This window comes from Nerophis lumbriciformis, linkage group LG22 (genome assembly GCF_033978685.3).
Source record: "Nerophis lumbriciformis linkage group LG22, RoL_Nlum_v2.1, whole genome shotgun sequence".
Lineage (NCBI taxonomy): Eukaryota > Metazoa > Chordata > Actinopteri > Syngnathiformes > Syngnathidae > Nerophis > Nerophis lumbriciformis.
The window spans coordinates 12,655,610-12,682,458 of record NC_084569.2 but is presented as its reverse complement, the minus strand read 5'-3'; the positions used below and the strand labels follow the sequence as shown (position 1 = coordinate 12,682,458).

Genomic DNA, 26,849 nt, shown 5'->3' with positions numbered 1-26,849 from the left:
TGTGATAGCAATCAGATAATGCCACCTTAGGGAGGCTCAAACACGTCTTCTTCAGGACAGACTGCAGATAGCATCCAATGTGCAAACACATTGTCCGCACAGCTGGAGGACGTTCTTTTTTGGAGTAATTGCCCATTCTCTTGTGGTAATTACACATGGGTTAGTTAGTTAATTGCTAGTTTTAGACTGAGTCAATTAGAGTGAGGGGAAAAACATGTTTTTTTGGTCATTATGTCATCATACAAGTGTATACTGACACACCAATAACAGATCTGGAAAGCTGTTATAAATACTTTTCATTTAATATACATTTCGACCCAAAATGTACAAAACCCAAAACCAGTAAAGTTGGCACGTTGTGTAATTTGTGAATACAAACAGAATTTGCAAATCCTTTTCAACTTATATTCAATTGAATAGACTGCAAAAACAAGATATTTAATGTTCCAACTGAGAAACTTTTTTTTTTTTTTTGCAAATAATCATTAACTTAGAATTTAATGGCAGCAACACATTGCAAAAAAGTTGACGCGAGGGCATTTTTACCACTGTGTTACATGGCCTTTGCTTTTAACAACACTCAGTAAACGTTTGGGAACTGAGGAGACCATTTTTTGAAGCTTTTCAGGTGGATTCCTTTCCCATTCTTGCTTGATGTACACCTTAAGTTGTTCAACAGTCCGGGGGTCTCCATTCTCGTATTTTAGGCTTCATAATGCGCCACACATGTTCAACTGGAGACACGTGTGGACTACAGGCAGGCCAGTCTAGTCCCCGCACTCGTTTACTATGAAGTCACGCTGTTGTAACACATGGCTTGGCATTTTCTTGTTGAAATAAGCAGGGGCGGCCATTACAACGTTGCTTGGATGGCAACATATGTTGCTCCAAATCCTGTATGTAACTTTCAGCATTAATGGTGCCTTCACAGATGTGTAAGTTACCCATGCCGTGGCCACTAATACACCCCCATACCACCACAGATGCTGGCTTTTGAACTTTGAGCCTATAACAATCCGGATGGTTCTTTTCCTCTTTAGTCCGAAGGACACAACATCCACAGTTTCCAAAAACAATTTGAAATGTGGACTCGTCAGACCACAGAACACTTTTCCTCTTTGCATCAGTCCATCTCAGATGAGCTCGGGCCCAGCGAAGCCGACGGCATTTCTGGGTGTTGTTGATAAATGGCTTTCGCTTTTGCATAGTAGAGTTTTAACTTGCATTTACAGATGTAGCGACCAACTGTAGTTACTGACAGTGGTTTTCTGAAATGTGCCTGAGCCCATGTGGTGATATCCTTTACACACTGATGTCGCTTTTTGATGCAGTACCGCCTGAGGGATCCAAGGTCACGGGCTAAGCCGCTTACGTGCAGTGATTTCTCCAGATTCTCTGAAACTTTTGATGATATTACAGACCGTAGATGGTGAAATCCCTAAATTCCTTGCCATAGCTGGTTGAGAAATGTTGTTCTTAAACTGTTGGACACGTTGCTCACACATTTGTTCACAAAGTGGTGACCCTCACCTCATCCTTGTTTGTGAATGACTGAGCATTTCATGGAAGCTGCTTTTATACCCAATCATGGCACCCACCTGTTCCCAATTAGCCTGTCTACCTGCTGGATGTTCCAAATAAGTGTTTGATGAGCATTCCTCAACTTCCTCTGTCTTTTTTGCCGCTCGTGCCAGCTTTTTTGAAACATGTTGCAGGCATCCAATTCCAAATGAGCTAATATTTGCAGAAAATAACAAAATTTTCCAGTTAGAACGTTAATTATCTTATCTTTGCAGTCTATTCAATTGAATATAGGTTGAAAAGGATTTGCAAATCATTGTATTTTGTTTATTGTTTAGCATTCAAGAAAGCGGTTATTCATCCTCTGCTCAAAAGACCTAACCTTGATCCTGACCTCATGGTAAACTACCGACCGGTGTCCCACCTTCCCTTTATTTCGAAAATCCTCGAAAAAATTGTCGCACAGCAGCTAAATGAACACTTAGTGTCTAACAATCTCTGTGAACCTTTTCAATCCGGTTTCAGGGTAAATCACTCTACGGAGACAGCCCTCGCAAAAATGACTAATGATCTACTGCTAACGATGGATTCTGATGCGTCATCTATGTTGCTGCTTCTTGATCTTAGCGCTGCTTTCGATACCGTCGATCATAATATTTTATTAGAGCGTATCAAAACACGTATTGGTATGTCAGACTTAGCCTTGTCGTGGTTTAACTCTTATCTTACTGACAGGATGCAATGCGTCTCCCATAATAATGTGACCTCGTACTTTGTTAAGGTAACGTGCGGAGTCCCTCAAGGTTCGGTTCTTGGCCCTGCACTCTTTAGTATGTACATGCTGCCGCTAGGCGACATCATACGCAAATACGGTGTTAGCTTTCATTGTTATGCTGATGACAGCCAACTCTACATGCCCCTAAAGCTGACCAACACGCCGGATTGTAGTCAGCTGGAGGCGTGTCTTAATGAAATTAAACAATGGATGTCCGCTAACTTCTTGCAACTCAACGCCAAGAAAACGGAAATGCTGATTATCGGTCCTGCTAAACACCGACATTTATTTAATAATACCACCTTAACATTTGACAACCAAACAATTACACAAGGCGAATCAGTAAAGAATCTGGGTATTATCTTCGACCCAACTCTCTCCTTTGAATCACACATTAAGAGTGTTACTAAAACGGCCTTCTTTCATCTCCGTAATATCGCTAAAATTCGTTCTATTTTATCCACTAGCGACGCTGGGATCATTATTCATGCGTTCGTTACGTCTCGTCTCGACTACTGTAACGTATTATTTTCGGGTCTCCCTATGTCTAGCATTAAAAAATTACAGTTGGTACAAAATGCGGCTGCTAGACTTTTGACAAGAACAAGAAAGTTTGATCATTTTACGCCTATACTGGCTCACCTGCACTGGCTTCCTGTGCACTTAAGATGTGACTTTAAGGTTTTACTACTTACGTATAAAATACTACACGGTCTAGCTCCGTCCTATCTTGTCGATTGTATTGTACCATATGTTCCGGCAAGAAATCTGCGTTCAAAGAACTCCGGCTTATTAGTGATTCCCAGAGCCCAAAAAAAGTCTGCGGGCTATAGAGTGTTTTCTATTCGGGCTCCAGTACTATGGAATGCCCTCCCGGTAACAATTGAGATGCTACCTCAGTAGAAGCATTTAAGTCCCATCTTAAAACTCATTTGTATACTCTAGCCTTTAAATAGCCCCCCTGTTGGACCAGTTGATCTGCCGTTTCTTTTCTTTTCTCCTCTGCTCCCCTTTTCCTTGAGGGGGGGGGGGGGCACAGGTCCGGTGGCCATGGATGAAGTGCTGGCTGTCCAGAGTCGGGACCCGGGGTGGACCGCTCGCCTGTGCATCGGCTGGGAACATCTCTGCGCTGCTGACCCGTCTCCGCTCGGGATTGTGTCCTGCTGACCCCACTATGGACTGGACTCTTACTATTATGTTGGATCCACTATGGACTGGACTCTCACAATATTATGTCAGACCCACTCGACATCCATTGCTTTCGGTCTCCCCTAGAGGGGGGGGGGTTACCCACATATGCGGTCCTCTCCAAGGTTTCTCATAGTCATTCACATCGACGTCCCACTGGGGTGAGTTTTTCCTTGCCCGTATGTGGGCTTTGTACCGAGGATGTCGTTGTGGCTTGTGCAGCCCTTTGAGACACTTGTGATTTAGGGCTATATAAATAAAGATTGATTGATTGATTGATTTTTATTTACCATTTACACAACGTGCCAACTTCACTGGTTTTGGGTTTTGCATTAAACTAATTAATTTCGAATATTAATTGGTTTGGTTTGTTGCAAAAAGCAAGGGAAACTGACAAATCAATTACATATCTGGAAAGCTCTTATCAATACTAATACATTTGATATGTGACTCAGTGTGGTTTGTGGTGAATAGTTATTGACCCAGCATCCATTTTTAGTGATTATACAATCAATCATATGAGGCTATTGTACCGAACTGACAAAAGGCAACCTGAAAAGCTCTCATCTACACCATCATTTGATACAAGACTCAGCGTGGTCTGTCACAAACACATTTTTGACCCAGCATGTTGTTTTGATGATGTGAAGCATAGTGATAGTGAGACATGTTCAAAGGGAAAAAGACGTGTTTTGGTCATTATGTCATGATATGAGCTTCTTCTGACAAACTAGTAACAGACCTGGAAAGCACTAAATGACACATTTGATTTGATTTGTGACTCAGTGTGGTTTGTGCAAACATTTTTGACCAAGCATGTATTTTCGACGATTATACAATCATTACGAGGCGAGTGAGACATGTTCAAAGAAAAAAATAATGTTTTTGGTCATTATTAGAGGTGGGAATGTTTGGGCACCTCATGATTGGATTACGATTACAATTCAGGAGCTAGAATTCGATAAAATTTTTTATTGTTGATGCATCTTTAATTTATGTATATTGATGCAATTTTACATGACTTTTTGTTTCACTAAATAAGCGTTTAACACTTGCAATAAAAAAACAACAACAACAAAAAAAACAGTGCATTTGTAATAAGAAACAACTCAATTAATTCCCACATTTACAAAACCCAAAACCAGTGAAGTTGGCACGTTGTGTAAATTGTAAAAAAAACAAAAAAAAACAGAATACAATGATTTTCAAATCCTTTTCAACTTACCGTATTTTCCGCACTATAAGGCGCACCTAAAAACCACAAATTTTCTCAAAAGCTGACAGTGCGCCTTATAACCCGGTGCGCTTTATATATGGATTAATATTAAGATTCATTTTCATAAAGTTTCGGTCTCGTAACTACGGTAAACAGCCGCCATCTTTTTTCCCGGTAGAACAGGAAGCGCTTCTTCTTCTACGCAAGCAACCGCCAAGGTAAGCACCCGCCCCCATAGAACAGGAAGCGCTTCTTCTTCTACTGTAAGCAACCACCCGCCCGCGTAGAAGAAGAAAAAGCGCGCGGATATTACCGTACGTTTCATTTCCTTTGTGTGTTTACATCTGTAAAGACCACAAAATGGCTCCTACTAAGCGACAGGGATCCGGTTCATGAAAAGACGGAATCTCTCCATCCGCACACGGATTACTATTTCACAGCAACTGATATTCCTGTGAACCGCACTGTGGATACAACGGGAGCACGTACGGTGAATATTCGCACCACAGGGAATGAGAAGTCATCCTTCACTGTGGTTCTAGCTTGCCATGCTAATGGCCAGAAACTTCCACCCATGGTGATATTCAAAAGGAAGACCTTGCCAAAAGAGACCTTTCCAGCCGGCGTCATCATAAAAGCTAACTCGAAGGGATGGATGAAGAAAAGATGAGCGAGTGGTTAAGGTAAGTTTAAGTTTACGCGAAGAGGCCGGGTGGCTTTTTTCACGCAGCTTCGTCCATGTTGATATACGATTCCATGCGCGCCCACATCACGCTGGTTTTAATATATTATTAGTTTGACTGACCTATTTGACTGTTTTTTTGACATTCCTTTAGCGCAGTTAGATGCGGCTTACAACACGGGGCGGCTTATAGGTGGACAAAGTTTTGAAATATGCCGTTCATTGAAGGCGCGGCTTATAACCCAGGGCGCCTTATGGTGCGGAAAATACGGTATATTAATTTTTCTTTTTTTTTTCTTTAGTTTATTTCAAACATGAACACACTTACATCATAATACATCACACAATTTCATATCATTTCATTTTACATCATGCCCGAAAAGGAGTAGGAAGAAGCAAAGCTTATTTAATCCTACCCCTTTCCCACTTCAAAGCGTTTACAAATATATAGAATCATTTACTGACCTTTTTATATAATAAAATAACATCTATTAATTAGTATACAACAGTTTTGCAATATGTAATTAATTAATTAATTCAGTCATTATTAACATACTGAGATGAAGAATATCTTATTTTCAATAAGGTTGAAAGTATTTCTCATAATTCTTCTTTTTTGTACTCTGTAAGTAACTGGATCATATCAGTACAATTTTTAACTTCTTTACTTAATCCATTCCATAATTTAATTCCACATACTGATATGCTAAAAGTTCTAAGTGTTAGTCTAATTTAATAGACTACAAAGACACGACATTTAATTTTTGCTCATTTGGAATTTAATGCCTGCAACATGTTTCGAAAAAGCTGGCACAAGTGGCAAAAAAAGACTGAGAAAGTTGAGGAATGCTCATCAAACACTTAATTGGAACATCTCACAGGAGAACAGGCTGATTGGGAACAGGTGGGTGCCATGATTGGGTATAAAAGCAGCTTCCATGAAATGCTCAATCATTCACAAACAAGGATGGGGCGGAGGGTCACCACTTTGTGAACAAATGCGTGAGCAAATTGTTGAACAGTTTAAGAGCAACATTTCTCAACGAGCTATTGCAAGGGATTCAGGGATTTCACCATCTACGGTCCGTAATAACATCAAAAGGTTCAGAGAATCTGGAGAAATCACTGCATGTAAGCGGCTAAGCCCGTGACCTTGGATCCCTCAGGCGGTACTGCATCAAAAAGTGACATCAGTGTGTAAAGGATATCACCACATGGGCTCAGGCACATTTCAGAAAACCATTGTCAGTAACCACAGTTTGTCGCTACATCTGTAAATGCAAGTTAAAACTCCACTATGCAAAGCGAAAGCCATTTATCAACAACACCCTGAAACACCCCTGGCTTCGCTGGGCCCAGGCTCATCTAAGATGGACTGATGCAAAGTGGAAAAGTGTTCTGTGGTCTGCCGAGTCCCCATTTCAAATTGTTTTTGGAAACTGTGGACGTCGTGTCCTCCGGACTAAAGAGGAAAAGAACCATCCGGATTGTTATAGGCGCAAAGTTCAAAAGCCAGCATCTGTGATGGTATGGGGGTGTATTAGTGGCTACGACATGGGTAACTTATCATGGACGCCCCTGTTTATTTCAGCAAAACAATACCAAGCCATGTGTTACAACAGCGTGGCTTCATAGTAAAAGAGAGCGAGTACTAGACTGGCCTGCCTGTAGTCAAGACCTGTCCACCATTGAAAATGTGTGGCGCAACATGAAGCCTAAAATACCACAACAGAGACCCCGGACTTTTAAACAACTTAAGCTGTACATCAAGCAAGAATGGGAAATAATTCCACCTAAAAAGCTTCAAAAATTGGTCTCCTCAGTTCCCAAATGTTTACAGAGTGTTGCGGAACAGGGTGTGCCAGGACCGGCCTCGAAGTCATCTAATCACCTGCCGCTCTGTATAAGCAGCAACCAGGAGGAGAGACGGGGTGGGAGCTGGGGGAGAGCGAGAGCAAGACGGACAGCCACAAAAAGACTTCATTGGAAAAATAAAACTATATTGTGAACCTGAACCGGGCTCTCATATCGGTGTTTGGTGGTCCAAAGAACCCCCTGGAGGTCAACCTCCACAGCCATGTAACACAGTGGTAAAAATGCCCCTGTGCCAACTTTTTTGAAATGTGTTGCATCCATTGAATTCTACGTTAATGATTATTTGCACACACAAAAAAAATTCTCATTTCGAACATTACATATCTTGTCTTTGCAGTCTATTCAATTGAATATAAGTTGAAAATAATTTGCAACTCATTGTATTCTGTTTTTATTTATGAATTACATGACATGCCAACTTCACTGGTTTTGGGTTTTGTCTTAAATGAATGGAAATGTGTTCATAACTGGAACATAAGTGCCCTAAAATTTAAAAAAATGGTCGGATCTTTCGGTGAGGTGGCTCAGTGCAGTCAGCCCAATTTTAAAACTATTTTTATTACTTAATTTACTATAAATAAATCAATTACCGAATATTGACATTTACTTATCGATCTTATAATCGTCCATATCCGAACTGCAGCAGGGGTGCCTGTTTTGACAATTTAACACACACACACACACACACACACACACACACACACACACACACTGCATCTTGCCTTTTGCTTGTGTTACGGTAAGCTAACCAGAAAATGACTAAGGAAAAACAAAAAGTGTCCGCAGGAAGTCAGTGGCCAGTGAAACGGCATCTTAGTGCTGACGGAGCAAAGCGAGCAGCACGCCCACACGCTGGCACAATCTGAGGAAAAAGAAGCTTTGTGTGATTTTTGTTGCTGCCGCAACAACAAACAGCCCGCGCTGTAAATGGGAGAGTTATCTGCTCACAGCCATCTCATGCATGTTGAATGCGACGCCAGATACAAATCTGAATACATTTGACAACCCCCCTGATGCAAGATGTGCCGTCTCTGGGGTGGAATTTAGACACAACTGGAATAAATTCAAGACAGATGGAATGTGAGCCATTAGTTAGAAATAAATGCAGGTGCAGGAAGTGTTTTATTTTAGGCAAATAAGTGTTTTTTAATACTTAATGATCTCATATTATAATATTTGTCTCTTAGAGGTCACACAACAATTGTGTGTGAATGCTCCAATGATGAAGTTGAACTGAAATCCTGGAATTTTTTTTTTTTGAATTGTTGAAGTAGAGCACACAACTCCTGAACAAGCTGAAAATGTTGAAGTTTGAACAGTTTGAAACGGATGAAAAATGTGGGAAATGTGGAACTTTGAAGAATGTCCCATTCATTTCAAAAGGAATTTACAAAAAAATTGGGGAATATCGGTAAAAGCGGGAATTTTTGGGAAAATGGTAAACAACTTGAATGGTCGGAATGAGTTGCATTTTTCAAATCGGTCGAGAAATGTTTAAGTAGTAACATGTTGAATTGTGAAATGGTATTACGGAATTTCGGGAAAACCGGGGAATTTTTCCAGTTCAAAAACAGTTTGGATCAGATGAAAAATGTGGGAGTTGTATAACTTTGAATAATGCTCCATTCATTTCAATGGGAATTTTTAAAACAATTGGGGAATATCGGAAAAAGCGGAAATTTTTTTGAAAATGATAAAAAACCTGAATGGTCTGAATGAGTTGAATTTTTCCAAATCGGTCGAGAAATGTTGAAGTAGTAACATGGTGAATTGAGAAATGGTATTACGGAATTCCTGGAAATTCGGGAAAACCGGGGAATTTTTCCAGTTCAAAAATAGTTTAAATTAGATGAAAAATGTGGGAGTTGTGGATTTTTGAAGAATGTTCCATTAATTTCATTGGGAATTTCCAAAAAAATAGGGGAATATCGGTAAAAGCGGGAATTTTTGGGAAAAATTTTAATGGTCTGAATAAGTTGAATTTTTCAAATTGGTCGAGAAATGTTGAATTAGTAACATGTTGAATTGAAAAATTGTATTACGGAATTCCTGGAATTTCGGGAAAAATCTGGGATTTTTTCCAGTTCAAAAACAGTTTGAATCAGATGAAAAATGTGGCAGTTGTGGAACTTTGAAGAATGTTCCATTCATTTCAATGGGAATTTACAAAAAAAATTGGGAAATATCGGTAAAAGCGGGAATTTTTGGGAACATTTTAAAAATTTGAATGGTCTGAATGAGTTGAAATATTAAAATCGATCGAGAAATGTTGAAGTAGTAATATGTTGAATTGAGAAATGGTATTACGGAATTCCTGGAATTTCGGGAAAACCGCGGAATCTTTCCAGTTCAAAAATAGTTTGCATCAGATGAAAAATGTGGGAGTTGTGGAACTTTATAGAATGTTCCATTCATTTCAATGGGAATTTACAAAAAATTGGGGAATTTGGGGAAAAGCAGGACTTTTTTGGAAAATGGTAAAAAACTTGAATGGTCTGAATGAGTTGAATTTTTCAAATCGGTCGAGAAATGTTTAAGTAGTAGCATGTTGAATCGTGATATGGTATTACGGAATTTCGGGAAAACCGGGGAATTTTTCCAGTTCAAAAACAGTTTGGATCAGATGAAAAATGTGGGAGTTGTAGAACTTTGAATAATGTTCCATTAATTTCAATGGGAATTTCCAAAAAAATTGGGGAATATCGGTAAAAGCGGGTATTTTTTTGAAAATGGTAAAAAACTTGAATGGTCTGAATGAGTTGAATATTTCAAATCGGTCGAGAAATGTTTAAGTAGTAACATGTTGAATTGTGAAATGGTACTACGGAATTTCGGGAAAACCGAGGAATTTTTCGAGTTCAAAAACAGTTTGGATCAGATGAAAAATGTGGGAGTTGTGGAACTTTGAATAATATTCCATTCATTTCAATGGGAATTTAAAAAAAAATAGGGGAAAATAAAAACGGGAATTTTTTTGAAAATGGTAAAAAACCTGAATGGTCTGAATGGGTTGAATTTTTCAAATCGGTCGAGAAATGTTTAAGTAGTAACATGTTGAATTGTGAAATGGTATTACGGAATTTCGGGAAAACCGGGGAATTTTTCCAGTTCAAAAACAATTTGGATCAGATGAAAAATGTGGGAGTTGTAGAACTTTGAATAATGTTCCATTCATTTCAATGGGAATTTTTAAAACAATTGGGGAATATCGGTAAAAGCGGGAATTTTTTTGAAAATGGTAAAAATCCTGAATGGTTTGAATGAGTTGAATTTTTCAAATCGGTCGAGAAATGTTGAAGTAGTATCATGTTGAATTGTGAAATGGTATTACGGAATTTCGGGAAAACCGGGGAATTTTTCCAGTTCAAAAACAGTTTGGATCAGATGAAAAATGTGTCAGTTGTGGAACTTTGAAGAATGTCCTATTCATTTCAATGGGATATTACACAAAATTGGGGAATTTCGGTAAAAGCAGGAATTTTTTTGAAAATGGTAAAAAACTTTAATGGTCTGAATGGGTTGAATTTTCAAATCGGTCGAGAAATGTTTAAGTAGTATCATGTTGAATTGAGAAATGGTATTACGGAATTCCTGGAAATTCGGGAAAACCGGGGAATTTTTCCAGTTCAAAAACAGTTTGAATCAGATGAAAAATGTGGCAGTTGTGGAACTTTGAACAATGTTCCATTCATTTCAATGGGAACTTACAAAAAAATTGGTGAATTTCGGGAAAAGCGGAAATTTTTGGGAAAATGGTTATAAACATAAAATTGTCTGAATGAGTTGAATTTTTCAAATCGGTCGAGAAACGTTTAAGTAGTAACATGTTGAATTGAGAAATGGTATTACGGAATTTTGGGAAAACTGGGGAATTTTTCCAGTTCAAAAACAAATTGAATCAAATGAAAAATGTGGGAGCTGTAGAACTTTGAATAATGTTCCATTAATTTCAATGGGAATTTCCCAAAAAAATGGGGAATATCGGTAAAAGCGGGTATTTTTTTGAAAATGGTAAAAAACTTGAATGGTCTGAATGAGTTGAATTTTTCCAAATCGGTCGAGAAATGTTGAAGCAGTAACATGTTGAATTGAGAAATGGTATTACGGAATTTTGGGAAAACCGGGGAATTTTTCCAATTCAAAAACAGTTTGGATCAGATGAAAAATGTGGGAGTTGTAGAACTTTGAATAATGTTCCATTAATTTCAATGGGAATTTCCCAAAAAATTGGGGAATATCGGTAAAAGCGGGTATTTTTTTGAAAATGGTAAACAACCTGAATGGTTTGAATAAGTTGAATTTTTCAAATCGGTCAAGAAATGTTGAAGTCGTAACATGTTGAATTGAGAAATGGTATTACGGAATTCCTGGAAATTCGGGAAAATCGAGGAATTTTTCCAGTTCAAAAACAGTTTAAATTAGATGAAAAATGTGGCAGTTGTGGAACTTTGAACAATGTTCCATTCATTTCAATGGGAATTTACAAAAAAATTGGGGAATTTCGTGAAAAGCGGAAATGTTTGGGAAAATGGTTATAAACATAAAATGGTCTGAATGAGTTGAATTTTTCAAATCGGTCGAGAAATGTTTAAGTAGTAACATGTTGAATTGAGAAATGGTATTACGGAATTTCGGGAAAACTGGGGAATTTTTCCAGTTCAAAAACAAATTGAATCAAATGAAAAATGTGGGAGCTGTAGAACTTTGAATAATGTTCCATTAATTTCAATGGGAATTTCCCAAAAAATTGGGGAATATCGGTAAAAGCGGGTATTTTTTTGAAAATGGTAAAAAACTTGAATGGTCTGATTGAGTTGAATTTTTCCAAATCGGTCGAGAAATGTTGAAGCAGTAACATGTTGAATTGAAAAATGGTATTACGGAATTTCGGGAAAACCGGGGAATTTTTCCAATTCAAAAACAGTTTGGATCAGATGAAAAATGTGGGAGTTGTAGAACTTTGAATAATGTTCCATTAATTTCAATGGGAATTCCCCAAAAAATTGGGGAATATCGGTAAAAGCGGGTATTTTTTTGAAAATGGCAAACAACCTGAATGGTTTGAATAAGTTGAATTTTTCAAATCGGTCAAGAAATGTTGAAGTAGTAACATGTTGAATTGAGAAATGGTATTACGGAATTCCTGGAATTTCGAGAAAACCGGGGAATTTTTCCAATTCAAAAACAGTTTTATTTAGATGAAAAATGTGGGAGTTGTGGAACTTTGAAGAATAATCCATTCATTTCAATGGGAATTTACACAAAATTGGGGAATTTCAGTAAAAGCAGGATTTTTTTTGTAAATGGTAAAAAACTTGAATGGTCAGAATGTGTTTAATTTTTCAAATTGGTCGAGAAATGTTTAAGTAGTAACATGTTGAATTGAGAAATTGAAAACCGGGGAATTTTTCCAGTTCAAAAACAGTTTGAATCAGATGAAAAATGTGAGAGTTGTAGAACTTTGAATAATGTTCTATTCATTTCAATGGTAATTTCCCAAAGAATTGGGGAATTTCTGGAAAAGCGGGAATTTTTTTTGAAAATGGTAAAAAACTTGAATGGTCTTAATGAGTTGAATTTTTCCAAATCGGTCGAGAAATGTTGAAGTAGTAACATGTTGAATTGAGAAATGGTACTACGGAATTCCTGGAATTTCTGGAAAACCGGGAATTTTTCAAGTTCAAAAAACAAATTAGTTTTTTTGTCCTGATTAAGAGGAATTTTTTGACGGCAAAACGGTTGAAATGCCTTGAAAAATGTGGAAGGAGTAGTCGCCAGAAAAAAGAGTGCTTTGGAAAAGCAGAAACTCTGGAAAATCCTGAATTTTTTTTTAACTTACAAAATTATAGTTTGAATTTCCAGAATGGTTGAAAGTGTTGAAGGTGGAATGCTTTGAATCAGATGGAAAATGTGGGGGTTGTAGAACTTTGCAGAATGTCCCATTCATTTCAATGGGAATTTACACAAAAATTGGGGAATTTCGGGAAAAACGGGACTTTTTTGAAAATGGTAAACAACTTGAATGGTCTGAATGAGTTGAAATGGTTGGTGTTGGAATTTTTCAAATGGGTCGGGAAATGTTGAAGTAGTAACATGATGAATTGAGAAATGGTATTACGGAATTCCTGGAATTTCGGGAAAACCGGGAATTTTTCCAGTTAAAAAAAAACAACTTAGTTTTTTGAGACATTTTTTGGGAGGGTGGAACGGTTGAAATACCTTTAAGAATGTAGAAGGAGTAGTCGCCAGAAAAAAGGGTGCATTGGAAAAGCAGGAATTCTGGAAAATCCTGGAATTTTTTTTGAATTTGGAAAAAATATGGTTTGAATTTCCAGAATGGTGGAATGTGTTGACGGTGGAATTGTTTGAATAGGTTGAAAAATGTGGGAGTTGTGGAACTTTGAATTTCAATGGGAATTTACAAAAAAATTGGGGAATTTCGGTAAAAGCAGGAATTTTTTTGAAAATGGTAAAAAACTTGAATGGTCTGAATGAGTTTAATTTTTCAAATCGGTCGAGAAATGTTTAAGTAGTAACATGTTGGGTAAAAGCGGGAATGTTTTTGAAAATGGTAAAAAATTTGAATGGTCTGAATGAGTTGAATTTTTCAAATCGGTCGAGAATTGTTGAAGTAGCAACATATTGAATTGAGAAATGGTATTAAGGAATTCCTGGAATTTCGGGACACATCGGGGAATTTTTCCACATCAAAAACAGTTTGAATCAGATGAAAAATGTGGCAGTTGTGGAACTTTGAAGAATGTTCCATTAATTTCAAAGGGAATTTACAAAAAAATTAGTGAATATCAGTAGAAGCAGGAATTTTTTTGAAAATGGTAAAATTTTGAATGTTGAATTTTTCAAATCAGTCGAGAAATGTTGAAGTAGTAACATGTTAAATTGAGAAATGGTATTACGGAATTCCTGGAATTTCTGGAAAACCGGGAATTTTTCCAGTTCAAAAAACAACTTTGTTTTTTGTCCTGATTAAGAGGAATTTTTTGACGGCAAAACGGTTGAAATGCCTTGAAAAATGTGGAAGGAGTAGTTGCCAGAAAAATGGGTGTTTTGGAAAAGCAGAAACTCTGGAAAATCCTGAAAATTTTCTGAACTTAGAAAAAAAGTTTGAATTTCCAGAAGGGTGGAAAGTGTTGAAGGTGGAATGCTTTGAATCAGATGAAAAATGTGGGAGTTGTAGAACTTTGAAGAATGTCCCACTAATTTTTTTGAGCGTGGAACGGTAAAAATACCTTTAAGAATGTAGAAGGAGTAGTCGCCAGAAAAAAGGGTGCATTGGAAAAGCAGGAATTCTGGAAAATCCTGGAATTTTCTTTGAATTTGGAAAAAATATGGTTTGAATTTCCAGAATGGTAGAATGTGTTGACGGTGGAATTGTTTGAATAGGTTGAAAAATGTGGGAGTTGTGGAACTTTGAAGAATGTCCCATTTGTTTCAATGGGAATGGGAATTATAATAATTATAATATGACTCCTTTAATTGGATCTTTTGTATGAAAAAAGATCAAAAATAGACCATTCGTTGGCAGTGCGTCTTATAATCCAATGCGCCTTATATATGGAAAAAGATCAAAAATAGACCATTCATCGGCAGTGCACCTTATAATAGGGTACGCCCTATGGTCCGGGAAATACGGTATTTATAAATATAATATTTTCATAGCTAGACCAGTGGTCCCTAACCTTTTTTGTATCACGGACCGGTTTAATGTCGGCATTGTTCTCAGGGACCGGCTTCCCACTCGTGCCAGATAAATACAGCAAGGATAACGTGCATGAAAAATACAACTCACTATAACGCTGAATTAGTGTTTCTTTGCAATGACATGCTGATTGAAATCAGCCTTTGGTTACAATCTGTCACTTTTCTGTCTGATATGTTCATTAATGTGCATTGTATCGTGTCACAAAGTTAGAACTAATACAGCAAATGGCAACTTCCCGTGAGGAGTTTTATTGTACATCTATAAACAAGCTCATTGCTGTGTCTAGTGCACATGTGTCTAACTCAAGGCCCTGCACGTCATTTTATATGGCCCGCAAAAGCCTGGCAATAATATTTGTCAATAAAATACCTTATATGTTCTTTCTTATTTTCTGACTAAAGGTATTCCATTTTTTTCTTAGTTTGACAAGGGGAAAAATAGTGTCCAATATTGCAACAAATATTATAGTATCTAACTTTCCTGGTCAAAATCCAAACAAATACTTAACCCCTTAAGGCCGAAGCTGTTTGTTTACATGCTTTTTTTAATATCTCTTTGCTATTTGGGCTTATTGGACCCTAATTAGAATAAAAACTAAAAATCATCTTTTAATATGATGTACTTAGTCCATAAGTACACATATGTGTACTTCATGTGTAGTGACATGCACATTTTTATTTTTACACTTTTTTTTTTTCCAAATTCCATTGTATGTTATACTCTTCTGACACCACCAGGTAGCAGTATAAGTGTCCACATAAGTGGCCATAAGACCCCAATTCAGTAGTGTCCACAATTTTGGAAATAAGAGCTAAAAGGGGCTGTCCACGCATGTGGCCACTAAGGCCTTTAGAGGTTAAATATCTGATTAACTTATGATTTATTTATTATTATTATTATTATTATTATTATTATTATTATTATTATTATCCATCAAATTGTACACTATAAAAATGACCAATAGATTTTACCGTAAAATTTAGGGAGTTTTTTTTACAGTAAGTTTAAAAAAAAAAAAAGACTAATGTTTGTTTTTTTAACAGTAATATTCGGTCAACTGAGCTGTCAGTTTTTTTGTTGTTGTTTTTTTTTTTAACTGTAAAATCCACGGTTGATGATTTTATGGTACCACATTTTAATATGGTAAAAAAACTGGAAGCTGAGTTGCCAAAATAAAATTAAACAGCGCTACTGTATTTCTATTTACAGTAATATGTTTTAAAAATAATAATAAAATAAAAACACCTTATATTTTACAGCAAAAGTCTGGCAGCTTTTTTTCCAATAAAAAACAGTGGTAAAATCCACAGATTTTTTTTTTTTACTCTTTACGTTAAAAAAAAGAGTAAAATAATTAAATTCATAGTCAAATTCTATAATTATTTACTGTTACATGCGGCCCTCTAATGGCAGCCAATGGTGGGACAGGCTAAAGTTAAGTAGCCATTTAATGTTTCTCTGCGGCCCGGTAGCAAATGCTTCACGGACCGGTATATTGTAGCATCCCGGATGAGTTAGTGCTGCAAGGGCTTCTGGGTATTTGTTCTGTTGTGTTTATGTTGTGTTACGGTGCGGATGTTCTCCCAAAATGTGTTTGTCATTCTTGTTTGGTGTGGGTTCACAGTGTGGCGCATATTTGTAACAGTGTTAAAGTTGATTACACGGCCACCCTCAGTGTGACCTGTATGGCTGTTGACCAAGTATGCGTGCATTTACTTGTGTGTGTGTGAAAAGCCGTAGATATTATGTGATTGGGCCGGCACGCAAAGGCAGTGCCTTTAAGGTCAGTTTCATATCATAAGGCAGACATTGAGGGATGATTGCTTACCGGTACTCCAAGGAGAAGCGGGTCAGCTCGGTGCCGTTGTAGATCCATTTGAACTCCAGGGGCCAGCTGCCCTCGGCCATGCAGGTGAGGACCAGCCGGTTGCCCTCCAGATGAACCTGGGTCTGAGGAGGCTCCATCTTGAAATAAGGTGGCACGTCATCTATTGGACACAGAAAGTCGGTGCTCAGGTTTAGTCGCCGGCGAGAAGGCGGTGATTTAGTAACACACACAACACGGCAATTCGCAGGAAATGAGGTTCTCAGAGTGAGCCATTTCCATTTTTCCCCCCCCTCCTCCTCCGCACTGATTGAGACCTTGAAGGTCACCAGACGAGTCTGCATGGAATAAGTTGTTCCGGAAAAAAAAGAAAGTGGCTTATTCTTTTATTTCGAACGTTCTGGCTGAGGAGAGAGAGAGAGAGAAAGTGAGGGGCGTGTAAATGAACCAGGCCGTGGCACTGGATCCGCATGCAGTATGGACGCACACACACACACACACACACACACACACACACACACAAACACACAAATTGGCAAGAGGACGCGGACAAAAAAGCACACACAATAATGAAAAAAGTAGAACGGCACAGACTGCACAATTCTAATTTGGATCGGAACCAAATTGATTGAGCCCCGGCTTCTCCATATGCTGGCATTTTGTCGTTATTCACTGAGCAATTGCATTTCTTCACCAAAAAATCAACTAGGCATGGACACAGTCATTGATTAGTTGACCGATTAATCACTAAGACTGTGTGGAAATGATGGCTGATGAATTGCATCTTGAAGATGTTCGGAGGAAATGGAGCATAACGTATTAAACGTTTTGTTTTTGCCTGTTTTTTTGTTATTTGTTCACCATTCTTGGCTCTCAATGTTGGTTAGAGTGTCCGCCCTGAGATCGGTAGGTCGTGAGTTCAAACCGCGGCCGAGTCATACCAAAGACTATAAAAATGGAAGCCATTGCCTCCCTGCTTGGCACTCAGCATCAAGGGTTGGAATTGGGGGGGGTTAAATCACCAAAAATGATTTCTGAGCGCGGCCACCACTGCTGCTCACTACTCCCCTCACCTCCCAGGGGGTGGAACAAGGCGATGGGTCAAATGCAGAGTTTTTTTTTTACCACACCTAGTGTGTGTGTGACTATCAGTGGTACTTTTTTTTAAATGTTACAAGTGCATTATTGCCACATACTGTGTTGGAATGTGAACCCGAGTTCACTCATTTGGTCCCAGTGGGGGGCCGTGCGTTTCCCACCTAGGCCTTCAGTGATGTCCGACTTCAATGATTACCTCTCAAAATACCATGATTTATGTCACCACATGACCATTGCTGGAGAAATACTATACGGAAACAAATATACGCACTACTGGTTATTGAAGCACATCAACAGTGTACAAAACAAGTTATTTAAAAATCTATTAAAACGCATCAGCAATTAAAACACAATTTGAAGAATTGTAAAGAACATATTAAATGTGGAAAAATAAATAAATAAAATATTCAAACTTTTTTTTTTGTGAGTTAAAAAAGTGAGAACCGATGATTTCTCTGTTGTCCGGGTATGGCTCCGGTGCCCCTTCCTGCTTTTAGCAAATTACAACTTGTGATTGGATTCCCACTTGGGAGTGACAAGTGAGTATCCAATCACAGTCACGTTTAATCTAATATAATCAAATTAATAAATTAATAAATGTGTGTCTTATATTTGACATGTTTTTCAATATTATAGTTGTTGTTTATTTACTCATTACTTGAGAGGTAGCTCGAGTATTAGATATACAATATGTCATTCATCATAGTAAATGAATCAATTAATACATGTGTGTCTTATATTTGACATGTTTTTCAATATTATCGTCTTTTATTTACTCATTACTTGAGAGGTAGCTAGAGTATTAGATATACAACATGTATATCTAATTGGTTAATCATGGCAAATTAACCAATTAATACATTTGTGTCTTATATTTGACATGATTTTCAATAATATAGTCAATATTTATTTACTCATTACTTGAGAGGTAGCTAGAGTATTATATATACACACAATATGTCATGCATGATGACAAATTAATAAATTAATTAATTTGTGTTTTATATTTGACATGTTTTTCAATATTATAGTAATTATTTTTTTACTCATTACCGGTACTTGAGAGATAGCTAGAGTATTAGATACACAATATGTCATTCATCATGGTAAATGAATCAATTAATACATTTGTGTCTTATATTTGACATGATTTTCAATATTATAGTTTTTATTTATTTACTCATTACTTGAGCGGTGGCTAGAGTATTAGATATACAATATGTCATCCATCATGGTAAACGAACCAATTAATACATTTGTGTCTTATATTTGACTAGTTTTTCAATATTATAGTGATTTATTTACTCATTACTTGAGAGGTAGCTAGAGTATTATATATACAATTTGTCATGCATAATGGTACATTAATCAATTAATACATGTGTGTCTTATATTTGACATGTTTTTCAATAATATAGTCAATATTTATTTGCTCATTACTTGAGAGGTAGCTAGAGTATTATATATACACACAATATGTCATGCATGATGACAAATTAATAAATTAATTAATTTGTGTCTTATATTTGTCATGTTTTTCAATATCATAGTAATTATTTTTGTACTCATTACTTGAGAGGTAGCTAGAGTATTAGATATACAATATGTCATTCATCATGGTAAATGAATCAATGAATAAATGTGTGTCTTATATTTGACATGAATCAATTAACACATTAGTGTCTTATATTTGACATGTTTTTCAATATTGTAGTCATTATTTATTTACTCATTACTTGAGAGGTAGCTAGAGTATTAGATACACACTACGTCATTCATCATGGGAAATTAATCAATTAATACATTTGTGTCTTATATTTGACACATTTTTCAATATTATAGTAATTATTTTATAACTTCTTGCTTATTATGTCTAAATATAGCCCTCTGCATACAAGGAGGCAAGTTAAGAAGTAGTGAAGGGATTGGAGTGGTGGGAAAAAAAAACAAAAAACACAAAGTTTCCAAGCCTTGAAACCTCTTTCCCTGACAGGATGAGTTATGCTCAGCACCTCCTGTTATTTATCTTTATAGTTCCCTAATGCAACTACATTATACCGGCCTCCTTACACACACACACACACACACACACACACACACTGAGAAAGGCTTTAAGGTGAAGACAAAGCGCTTTCATTTCACTTGATGAAAAAGGCATGATCAGACGTATTGATCCGTCTGCCTGGCCAGCCACAGGCGACACTGGGGTTGATCGCTCTTGTGTTTGGTGGAGAGAGGGTGTGCTAATTAGACCCCATACCAACAGTGAGCCACTAAGGCCCGCGGCATGCCTGGTTGTGGGGTCCACTGACCACGCTTGATTGCTGGAAACCTTCTCCACAAACACCCTGAGATTTATGGCTGTAGGAGCGCAGGTCGGTGTGGCAGAATTGGTTGTTTTGCAAGAGAGAGAGAGGGCATCCTCGGCCAGCTGGAACACGGGTAGGGAAAATTGAACGCCATTGCTACTGTAAATAAGAATGAATGAGCACCTCCGAGTGTCAGCCATGCGTGCACAAATGCCACCAAAACGCTCCCTTTGGGAAACTGCCTAGTGCAGGGGTCGGCAACCCGCGGCTCCGGAGCCGCATGCGGCTCTTTGATCACTCTGATGCGGCTCAGCAGCTGACTTGCCGACCCCCCCGGATTTCAGTGCCTCTCGCAGAATACTTTCGGGATTAATATTCTCCGATTTTCAACCTTATAAAAATTATAAGGGCGTACCATGATGGTACAGTATTTGGCACCTAATAATAAGGGCGTACCATGATGGTACAGTATTTAGCACCCTCTACAATATGTATTAACAGCGTGCCAGCCCAGCCTCTTGAAATATGCATTGTCTGTTTGCGCACGCAAGTGACAGCAAGGCATACTTGGTCAACAGCCACATAGGTTACACTGACGGTGACCATATAAAACCACTTTAACACTCTTACTAATAATGCACCACACTTTGAATCAAAACCAAACAAGAATGACAAACACATTTCAAGAGAACATCTGCACCTTAACACAACATAAACACAACAGCCTAAATACCCAGAATCCCATGCAGCCCTGACTCTTCCGGGCTACATTATACACCCCTGCTACCACCAAACCCCGCCCCCACCCCAACCCTGCTCCCTCACACATCAACCCCCCCCCTCTGTGCGTTGGTTGAGGTGGGCGGGGTTTGGTAGCGGGGGTGTATAATGTAGCCCGGAAGAGTTAGGACTGCATGGGATTCTGGGTATTTGTCCTGTTGTGTTGATGTTGTGTTACGGTGCAGATGTTCTCCCGGAATGTGTTTGTCATTCTTGTTTAGTGTGGGTTCACAGTGTGGCGCATTATTAGTAAGAGTGTTAAAGTTTTTTTTTCATACCGACACCGTCAGTGTAACCTGTGTGGTTGTTGACCAAGTATGCCTTGCTGTCACCTACGTGAGCAAGAGTAACCCCCATACAAGATGTGGCTTATCAGGTACGCTGGATGTAGTGGGTGCTATATGCTGTACCATCACGGCGCGCATGACGCTGACAAACGCCATTCATATAAAATCCGCGTGCTGCAGTAGCATTCAAATTCCATATTAAGGTATGGGCAGCGTGTCTGAGACCCCTGGTTTATACATAGCACAAAGCAAAAAACAACAACTTATTATGCAGTGTTATTTCATTTTAAATTTCAAAAAAATTTAGTGGCTCCCATTGTTATCTTTAATTTGTGAAACTGGTCAAAATGGCTCTTTGACTGGTAAAGGTTGCCGACCCCTGGCCTAGTGGCTCCTACAACACTCATGAAAAACAAAAAACTTTAAAACTTCAGTAAATACGCTCACAAATTCTTCAATTAATTAGCAAAAAAACATTAAAAAGAACAGTGAAGTTGGCACGCTGTGTAAATAGTAAATAAAAAACAGAATACGATGATTTGCAAATCCTTTTCAACATATATTCAATTGAATAGACTGCAAAGACTAGATATTCAACATTCGAACTGGTAAACGTTGTTATTTTTTGCAAATATTAGCTCATTTGGAATTTGATGCCTGTAATATGTCTCAAAAAAAGCTGGCACAAGTGGCAAAAAAGACTGAGAAAGTTGAGGAATGCTCATCAAACACTTATTTGGAACATCCCACAGGTGGACAGGCTATTTGGGAACAGGTGGGTGCCGTGATTGGGTATAAAAGCAGCTTCCATGAAATACTCGGTCATTCACAAACAAGGACGGGGCGAGGGTCACCACTTTGTCAACAAATGCGTGAGCAAATTGTTCGAGAACAACATTTCTCAACCAGCTATTGCAAGGAATTTAAAGATTTCACCGTCTACGGTCCGTAATGTCATCAAAAGGTTCAGAGAATCTGGAAAAATCACTGTATGTAAGCGATGGTATGACGGACCTTCGATCCCTCAGGCAGTACTGCATCAAAAAGCGACATCAGTGTGTAAAGGATATCACCACATGGGCTCAGGAACATTTGAGAAAACCACTGTCAGTAACTACAGTTGGTCGCTACATCTGTAAGTGCAAGTTAAAACTCTACTATGCAAAGCGAAAGTCGTTTATCAACAACACCCAGAAACGCCGCCAGCTTCGCTGGGCCCCGAGCTCATCTAAGATGGACTGATACAAAGTGAAAAAAGTGTTCTGTGGTCTGACGAGTCCACATTTTTCTGGAAACAGTGGATGTCGTGTCCTCCGGAACAAAGACGAAAAAAACCATCCGGATTGTTCTAGGCGCAAAGTTCAAAAAACAGCATCTGTGATGGTATGGGGGTGTATTAGTGCCCAAGACATGGGTAACTTACACATCTGTGAAGGCACCATTAATGCTGAAAGGTACATTCTGTCACGGCGGGGTCGTTCTTCCAGGACGCAGACGGACGACTCCGGACAAGGCGTGCAGGTAGGAACATGATTTATTCCTCAAAAATCAAACACATACCAAAAACAGACCGATCGGCGAGAATTAGCGCAGGAATCAAGAAACATAGGAGACAAGGAATTTACCCAACGTAACTGTTGCATGTAGCAAATGATCAAGCCAGACTGAGCGTGGCAAGCAAGGTGAATAAATAGCTCTCTGATTAGTGGTTGACAGCAGCTGAGCGTGCCGACCACTAACCAGAGGCAGGTGAAGTGAAGTGAAGTGAATTACATTTATATAGCGCTTTTTCTCAAGTGACTCAAAGTGAAACCCAATATCTAAGTTACATTTTTAAACCAGTGTGGGTGGCACTGGGAGCAGGTGGGTAAAATGTCTTGCCCAAGGACACAACAGCAGTAACTAGGATGGCGGAAGCAGGGATCGAACCTGCAACCCTCAAGTTGCTGGCACGGCCGCTCTACCAACCGAGCTATACCGCCCCAATGAACCCAATTAATCCCCATGGAAACTAAAACAAACCCAGAGGTGTACAAACAGGAACTAAGGGAGTCAAAAACTAACAGAACATAACAAAACATGATCCGGGACACGGATAATGACACATACAGGTTTTGGATGGCAACATATGTTGCCGTCCAAACAACGTTATCATGGACGCCCCTGCTTATTTCGACAAGACAATGCCAAAGCCACGTGATACAACAGCGTGGCTTCATAGTAAAAGAGTGCGGGTACCAGACTGGCCTGCCTGTAGTCCAGACCTGTCTCCCATTGATCATGTGTGGCGCATTATGAAGCCTAAAATACCACAACGGAGACCCTCGGACTGTTGAACAACTTAAGCTGTACATCAAGCAAGAATGGGGAAGAATTCCACCTGAGAAGTTTAAAAAATTGGTCTCTTCAGTTCCCAAACGTTTACAGAGTGTTGTTAAAAGGAAAGGCCATGTAACACAGTAGTAAAAATGCCCCTTAAATATCTTGTCTTTGCAGTCTATTCAATTGAATATAAGTAGAAAAGGATTTGCAAATCATTGTTTTCTGTTTTTATTCACGAATTACCTAACATGCCAACGTCACTGGTTTCGTAGTTTGTCATTAACGCCACAAGATAGCAGCAGCTGCAGTTGAAGCCATTACAACATCGGTTCCGTTGCTGCAGTGTTCTGCAATGTATTTGTTCATAAATAGTCATACACACAAGAACCGAGTAAACCCGGTGGTGCATTGATTAGTTTAGCAATGCAAAACAGACAAACAAAAAAACATGCCTGGATGTTTCCGGCAGGCACCACATGCCTAATGAGCAGGTAGTGGCAGAAAGTCCGTCTGATGTTTTTTTTTTCCGCGCACAGAACACTCTCTGATGGAGATCACACAACTCTTCAGCTACTGCCAGCGGCTATCAGGTCTCTCGAACAAATCCCACCTTCCCCTTGTGGGAGTATAGACACTTAACGATCACAACATTAGGAGCGCCAGCGCAATGTAGATCCAAAACAAGACCTACAGTCGTGGTCAAAAGTTGACATACACTTGTAAAGAACATAATGTCATGGCTGTCTTGAGTTTCCAATCATTTCTACAACTCTTATTTTTTTGTGATAGAGTGATTGGAGCACATACTTGTTGGTCACAAAAAACATTCATGAAGTTTGGTTCTTTTATGAATTTATTATGGGTCTACTGAAAATGTGACAATCTGCTGGGTCAAAAGTATACATACAGCAATGTTAATATTTGCTTACATGTCCCTTGCAGAGGTGGGTAGAGTAGCCAGAAATTGTACTCAAGTAAGAGTACTGTTACTTTAGAGATTTATTACTCAAGTAAAAGTAAGGAGTAGTCACCCAAATATTTACTTGAGTAAAAGTAAAAAGTATGTTATGAAAAAACTACTCAAGTACTGAGTAACTGATGAGTAACATACACACACATATCATATACACACACACACATACATATATATACATATATGTATATACACATATATATATATATATATATATATATATATATATATATATATATATATATATATATATATATATATATATATATATATATATATATATATATACACACATATATATAAAAAAATATATATATATATATATATATATATACACACATATATATAAATATATATATATATATATATATGTATATATGTATACACACACACATATATATATATATATATATATATATACATATATATATGTGTGTGTGTGTATATATATATATATATATATATATATATATATATATATATATATATATATATATATATATATATATATATATATATATATATATATATATACATATCAGTGACGTGCGGTGAGGTTGATGGCTGGTGAGGCACTGACTTCATCACAGACTTATTCACCATTTGATTGGCAGCAGTTAACGGGTTATGTTTAAAAGCTCATACCAGCATTCTTCCCTGCTTGGCACTCAGCATCAAGGGTTGGAATTGGGGGTTAAATCACCAAAAATGATTCCCGGGCGCGGCGCCGCTGCTGCCCACTGCTCCCCTCACCTCCCAGGGGGTGAACAAGGGGATGGGTCAAATGCAGAGGACACATTTCACCACACCTAGTGTGTGTGTGACAATCATTGCTACTTTAACTTAACTTTAACTTTACACATACAAACTGTAGCACACAAAAAAGCACATTTAATAAAAAAACGTTATTATGGTCTTACCTTTACTCATAAATGTGCCGCTGTTGTGCTGGATTAATGAACCCCCTGATGGGAGTGTTATATCAACTAAAGCCCTCACTTCAACTTTCCATGTGCAAGTTTGAATCTATTTAAAAAAGTGTAACCGAGGGTATATAAATGTCGCCTATACTGTATGAAACTACAAAATAACAAACACGGAGGCTCCAGTTTACACGAGGACCACTTTATTTACCTTCTTTCAAAAACTTCCACTCCACTCCAACGTGTCAAAATTACGCTCTTAGCGCCTTCAAAATAAGAGCTCAAGGCATATACTGTATAACAGCGCATAACAGGAACTTAACATCACAAAGAGGAAAGCCCATGAAAATAGGTTACAAAAGTTATTTAATAAGAAGCCAAAAAGTGCAAAAACAATAATGTTCGTGTTGGAGGAGTTGTGAATTAGGTACACCTGCAGTCTGCAGGTGTACCTAATGTTGTGGCACTGCAGTCATTCACAACTCCTCCAACACAAACATTATTGTTTTTGCACTTTTTGGCTTCTTATGAAATAACTTTTTTAAATAGATTCAATCTTGCACGTGGAAAGTTTAAGTGTGGGCTTTAGTTGATATAACACTCCCGTCAGGGGTTGCCGTGCATTCTACGGCGGGGGTGCAGGAGGCGAGCCTCAGCCAGTGCGTCTTTTGCAGCCGTTTTATGATCGCTCAGCACAAGAAATACGTTACACACATACAGTTGTTGACAAAATACACTGTACATTATATACCTCAGCTAACTAAACTATGGAAATGTATAATATAGTTCATATAGCAATACAGTCTCACTGCACAGCAGGCCAGCAGTTAGCCGAGTCCGTCCATGTTGAGGCACTGAGTGACGTGCCTCGACTGGCTGCTGTTCACCGCACCGTCTCTTCTCAGTATTTGAACGGCAAATGTGAAAATTCAGCGATTTTGAATAAAAATAATCTAAAACTGGTGAAGTTAAATGAAAAATAACTTTATAGTATAATCACTGGATACATTTAACAATTTAATTGAGGTTAGCTAATTAGGGACCGCAATATCCCTTTGGGACAGAGGACCCTATTGTAATTGTAAGGTTTTGTTATTATTATTCCGCCGCCTCTTTGAGCTGTAATTTGACCCCCTTAACATGCTTCAAAACTCACCATATTTGAAACACACATCAGGACTAGCGAAAATTGCAATCTAATAAAAAACCAAACCCCAAAACTCAAAATTGCGCTCTAGCGCCCCCTAGGAAAGAACACAGACAAAACTGCTTGTAACTTCCGGTAGGAATGTCGTAGAGACATGAAACAAAAACCTCTATGAAGTCTGATTTAGACCTAGATTTAATACATT

General features: G+C 38.1%; 1 protein-coding gene across 2 annotated transcripts in view; it reads right to left on the bottom strand.

Annotated features, from left to right (window-relative positions):
- Positions 1-26,849, bottom strand: part of sdk2a (sidekick cell adhesion molecule 2a) — a 428,423-nt gene that overhangs the window by 153,996 nt on the left and 247,578 nt on the right. For both annotated transcript variants that reach the window (XM_061974231.1, XM_061974232.1), the window contains exon 3: positions 16,809-16,968. In XM_061974231.1, the coding sequence (XP_061830215.1) occupies positions 16,809-16,968 (160 nt within the window). The remainder of the gene's footprint in view (positions 1-16,808; positions 16,969-26,849) is intronic.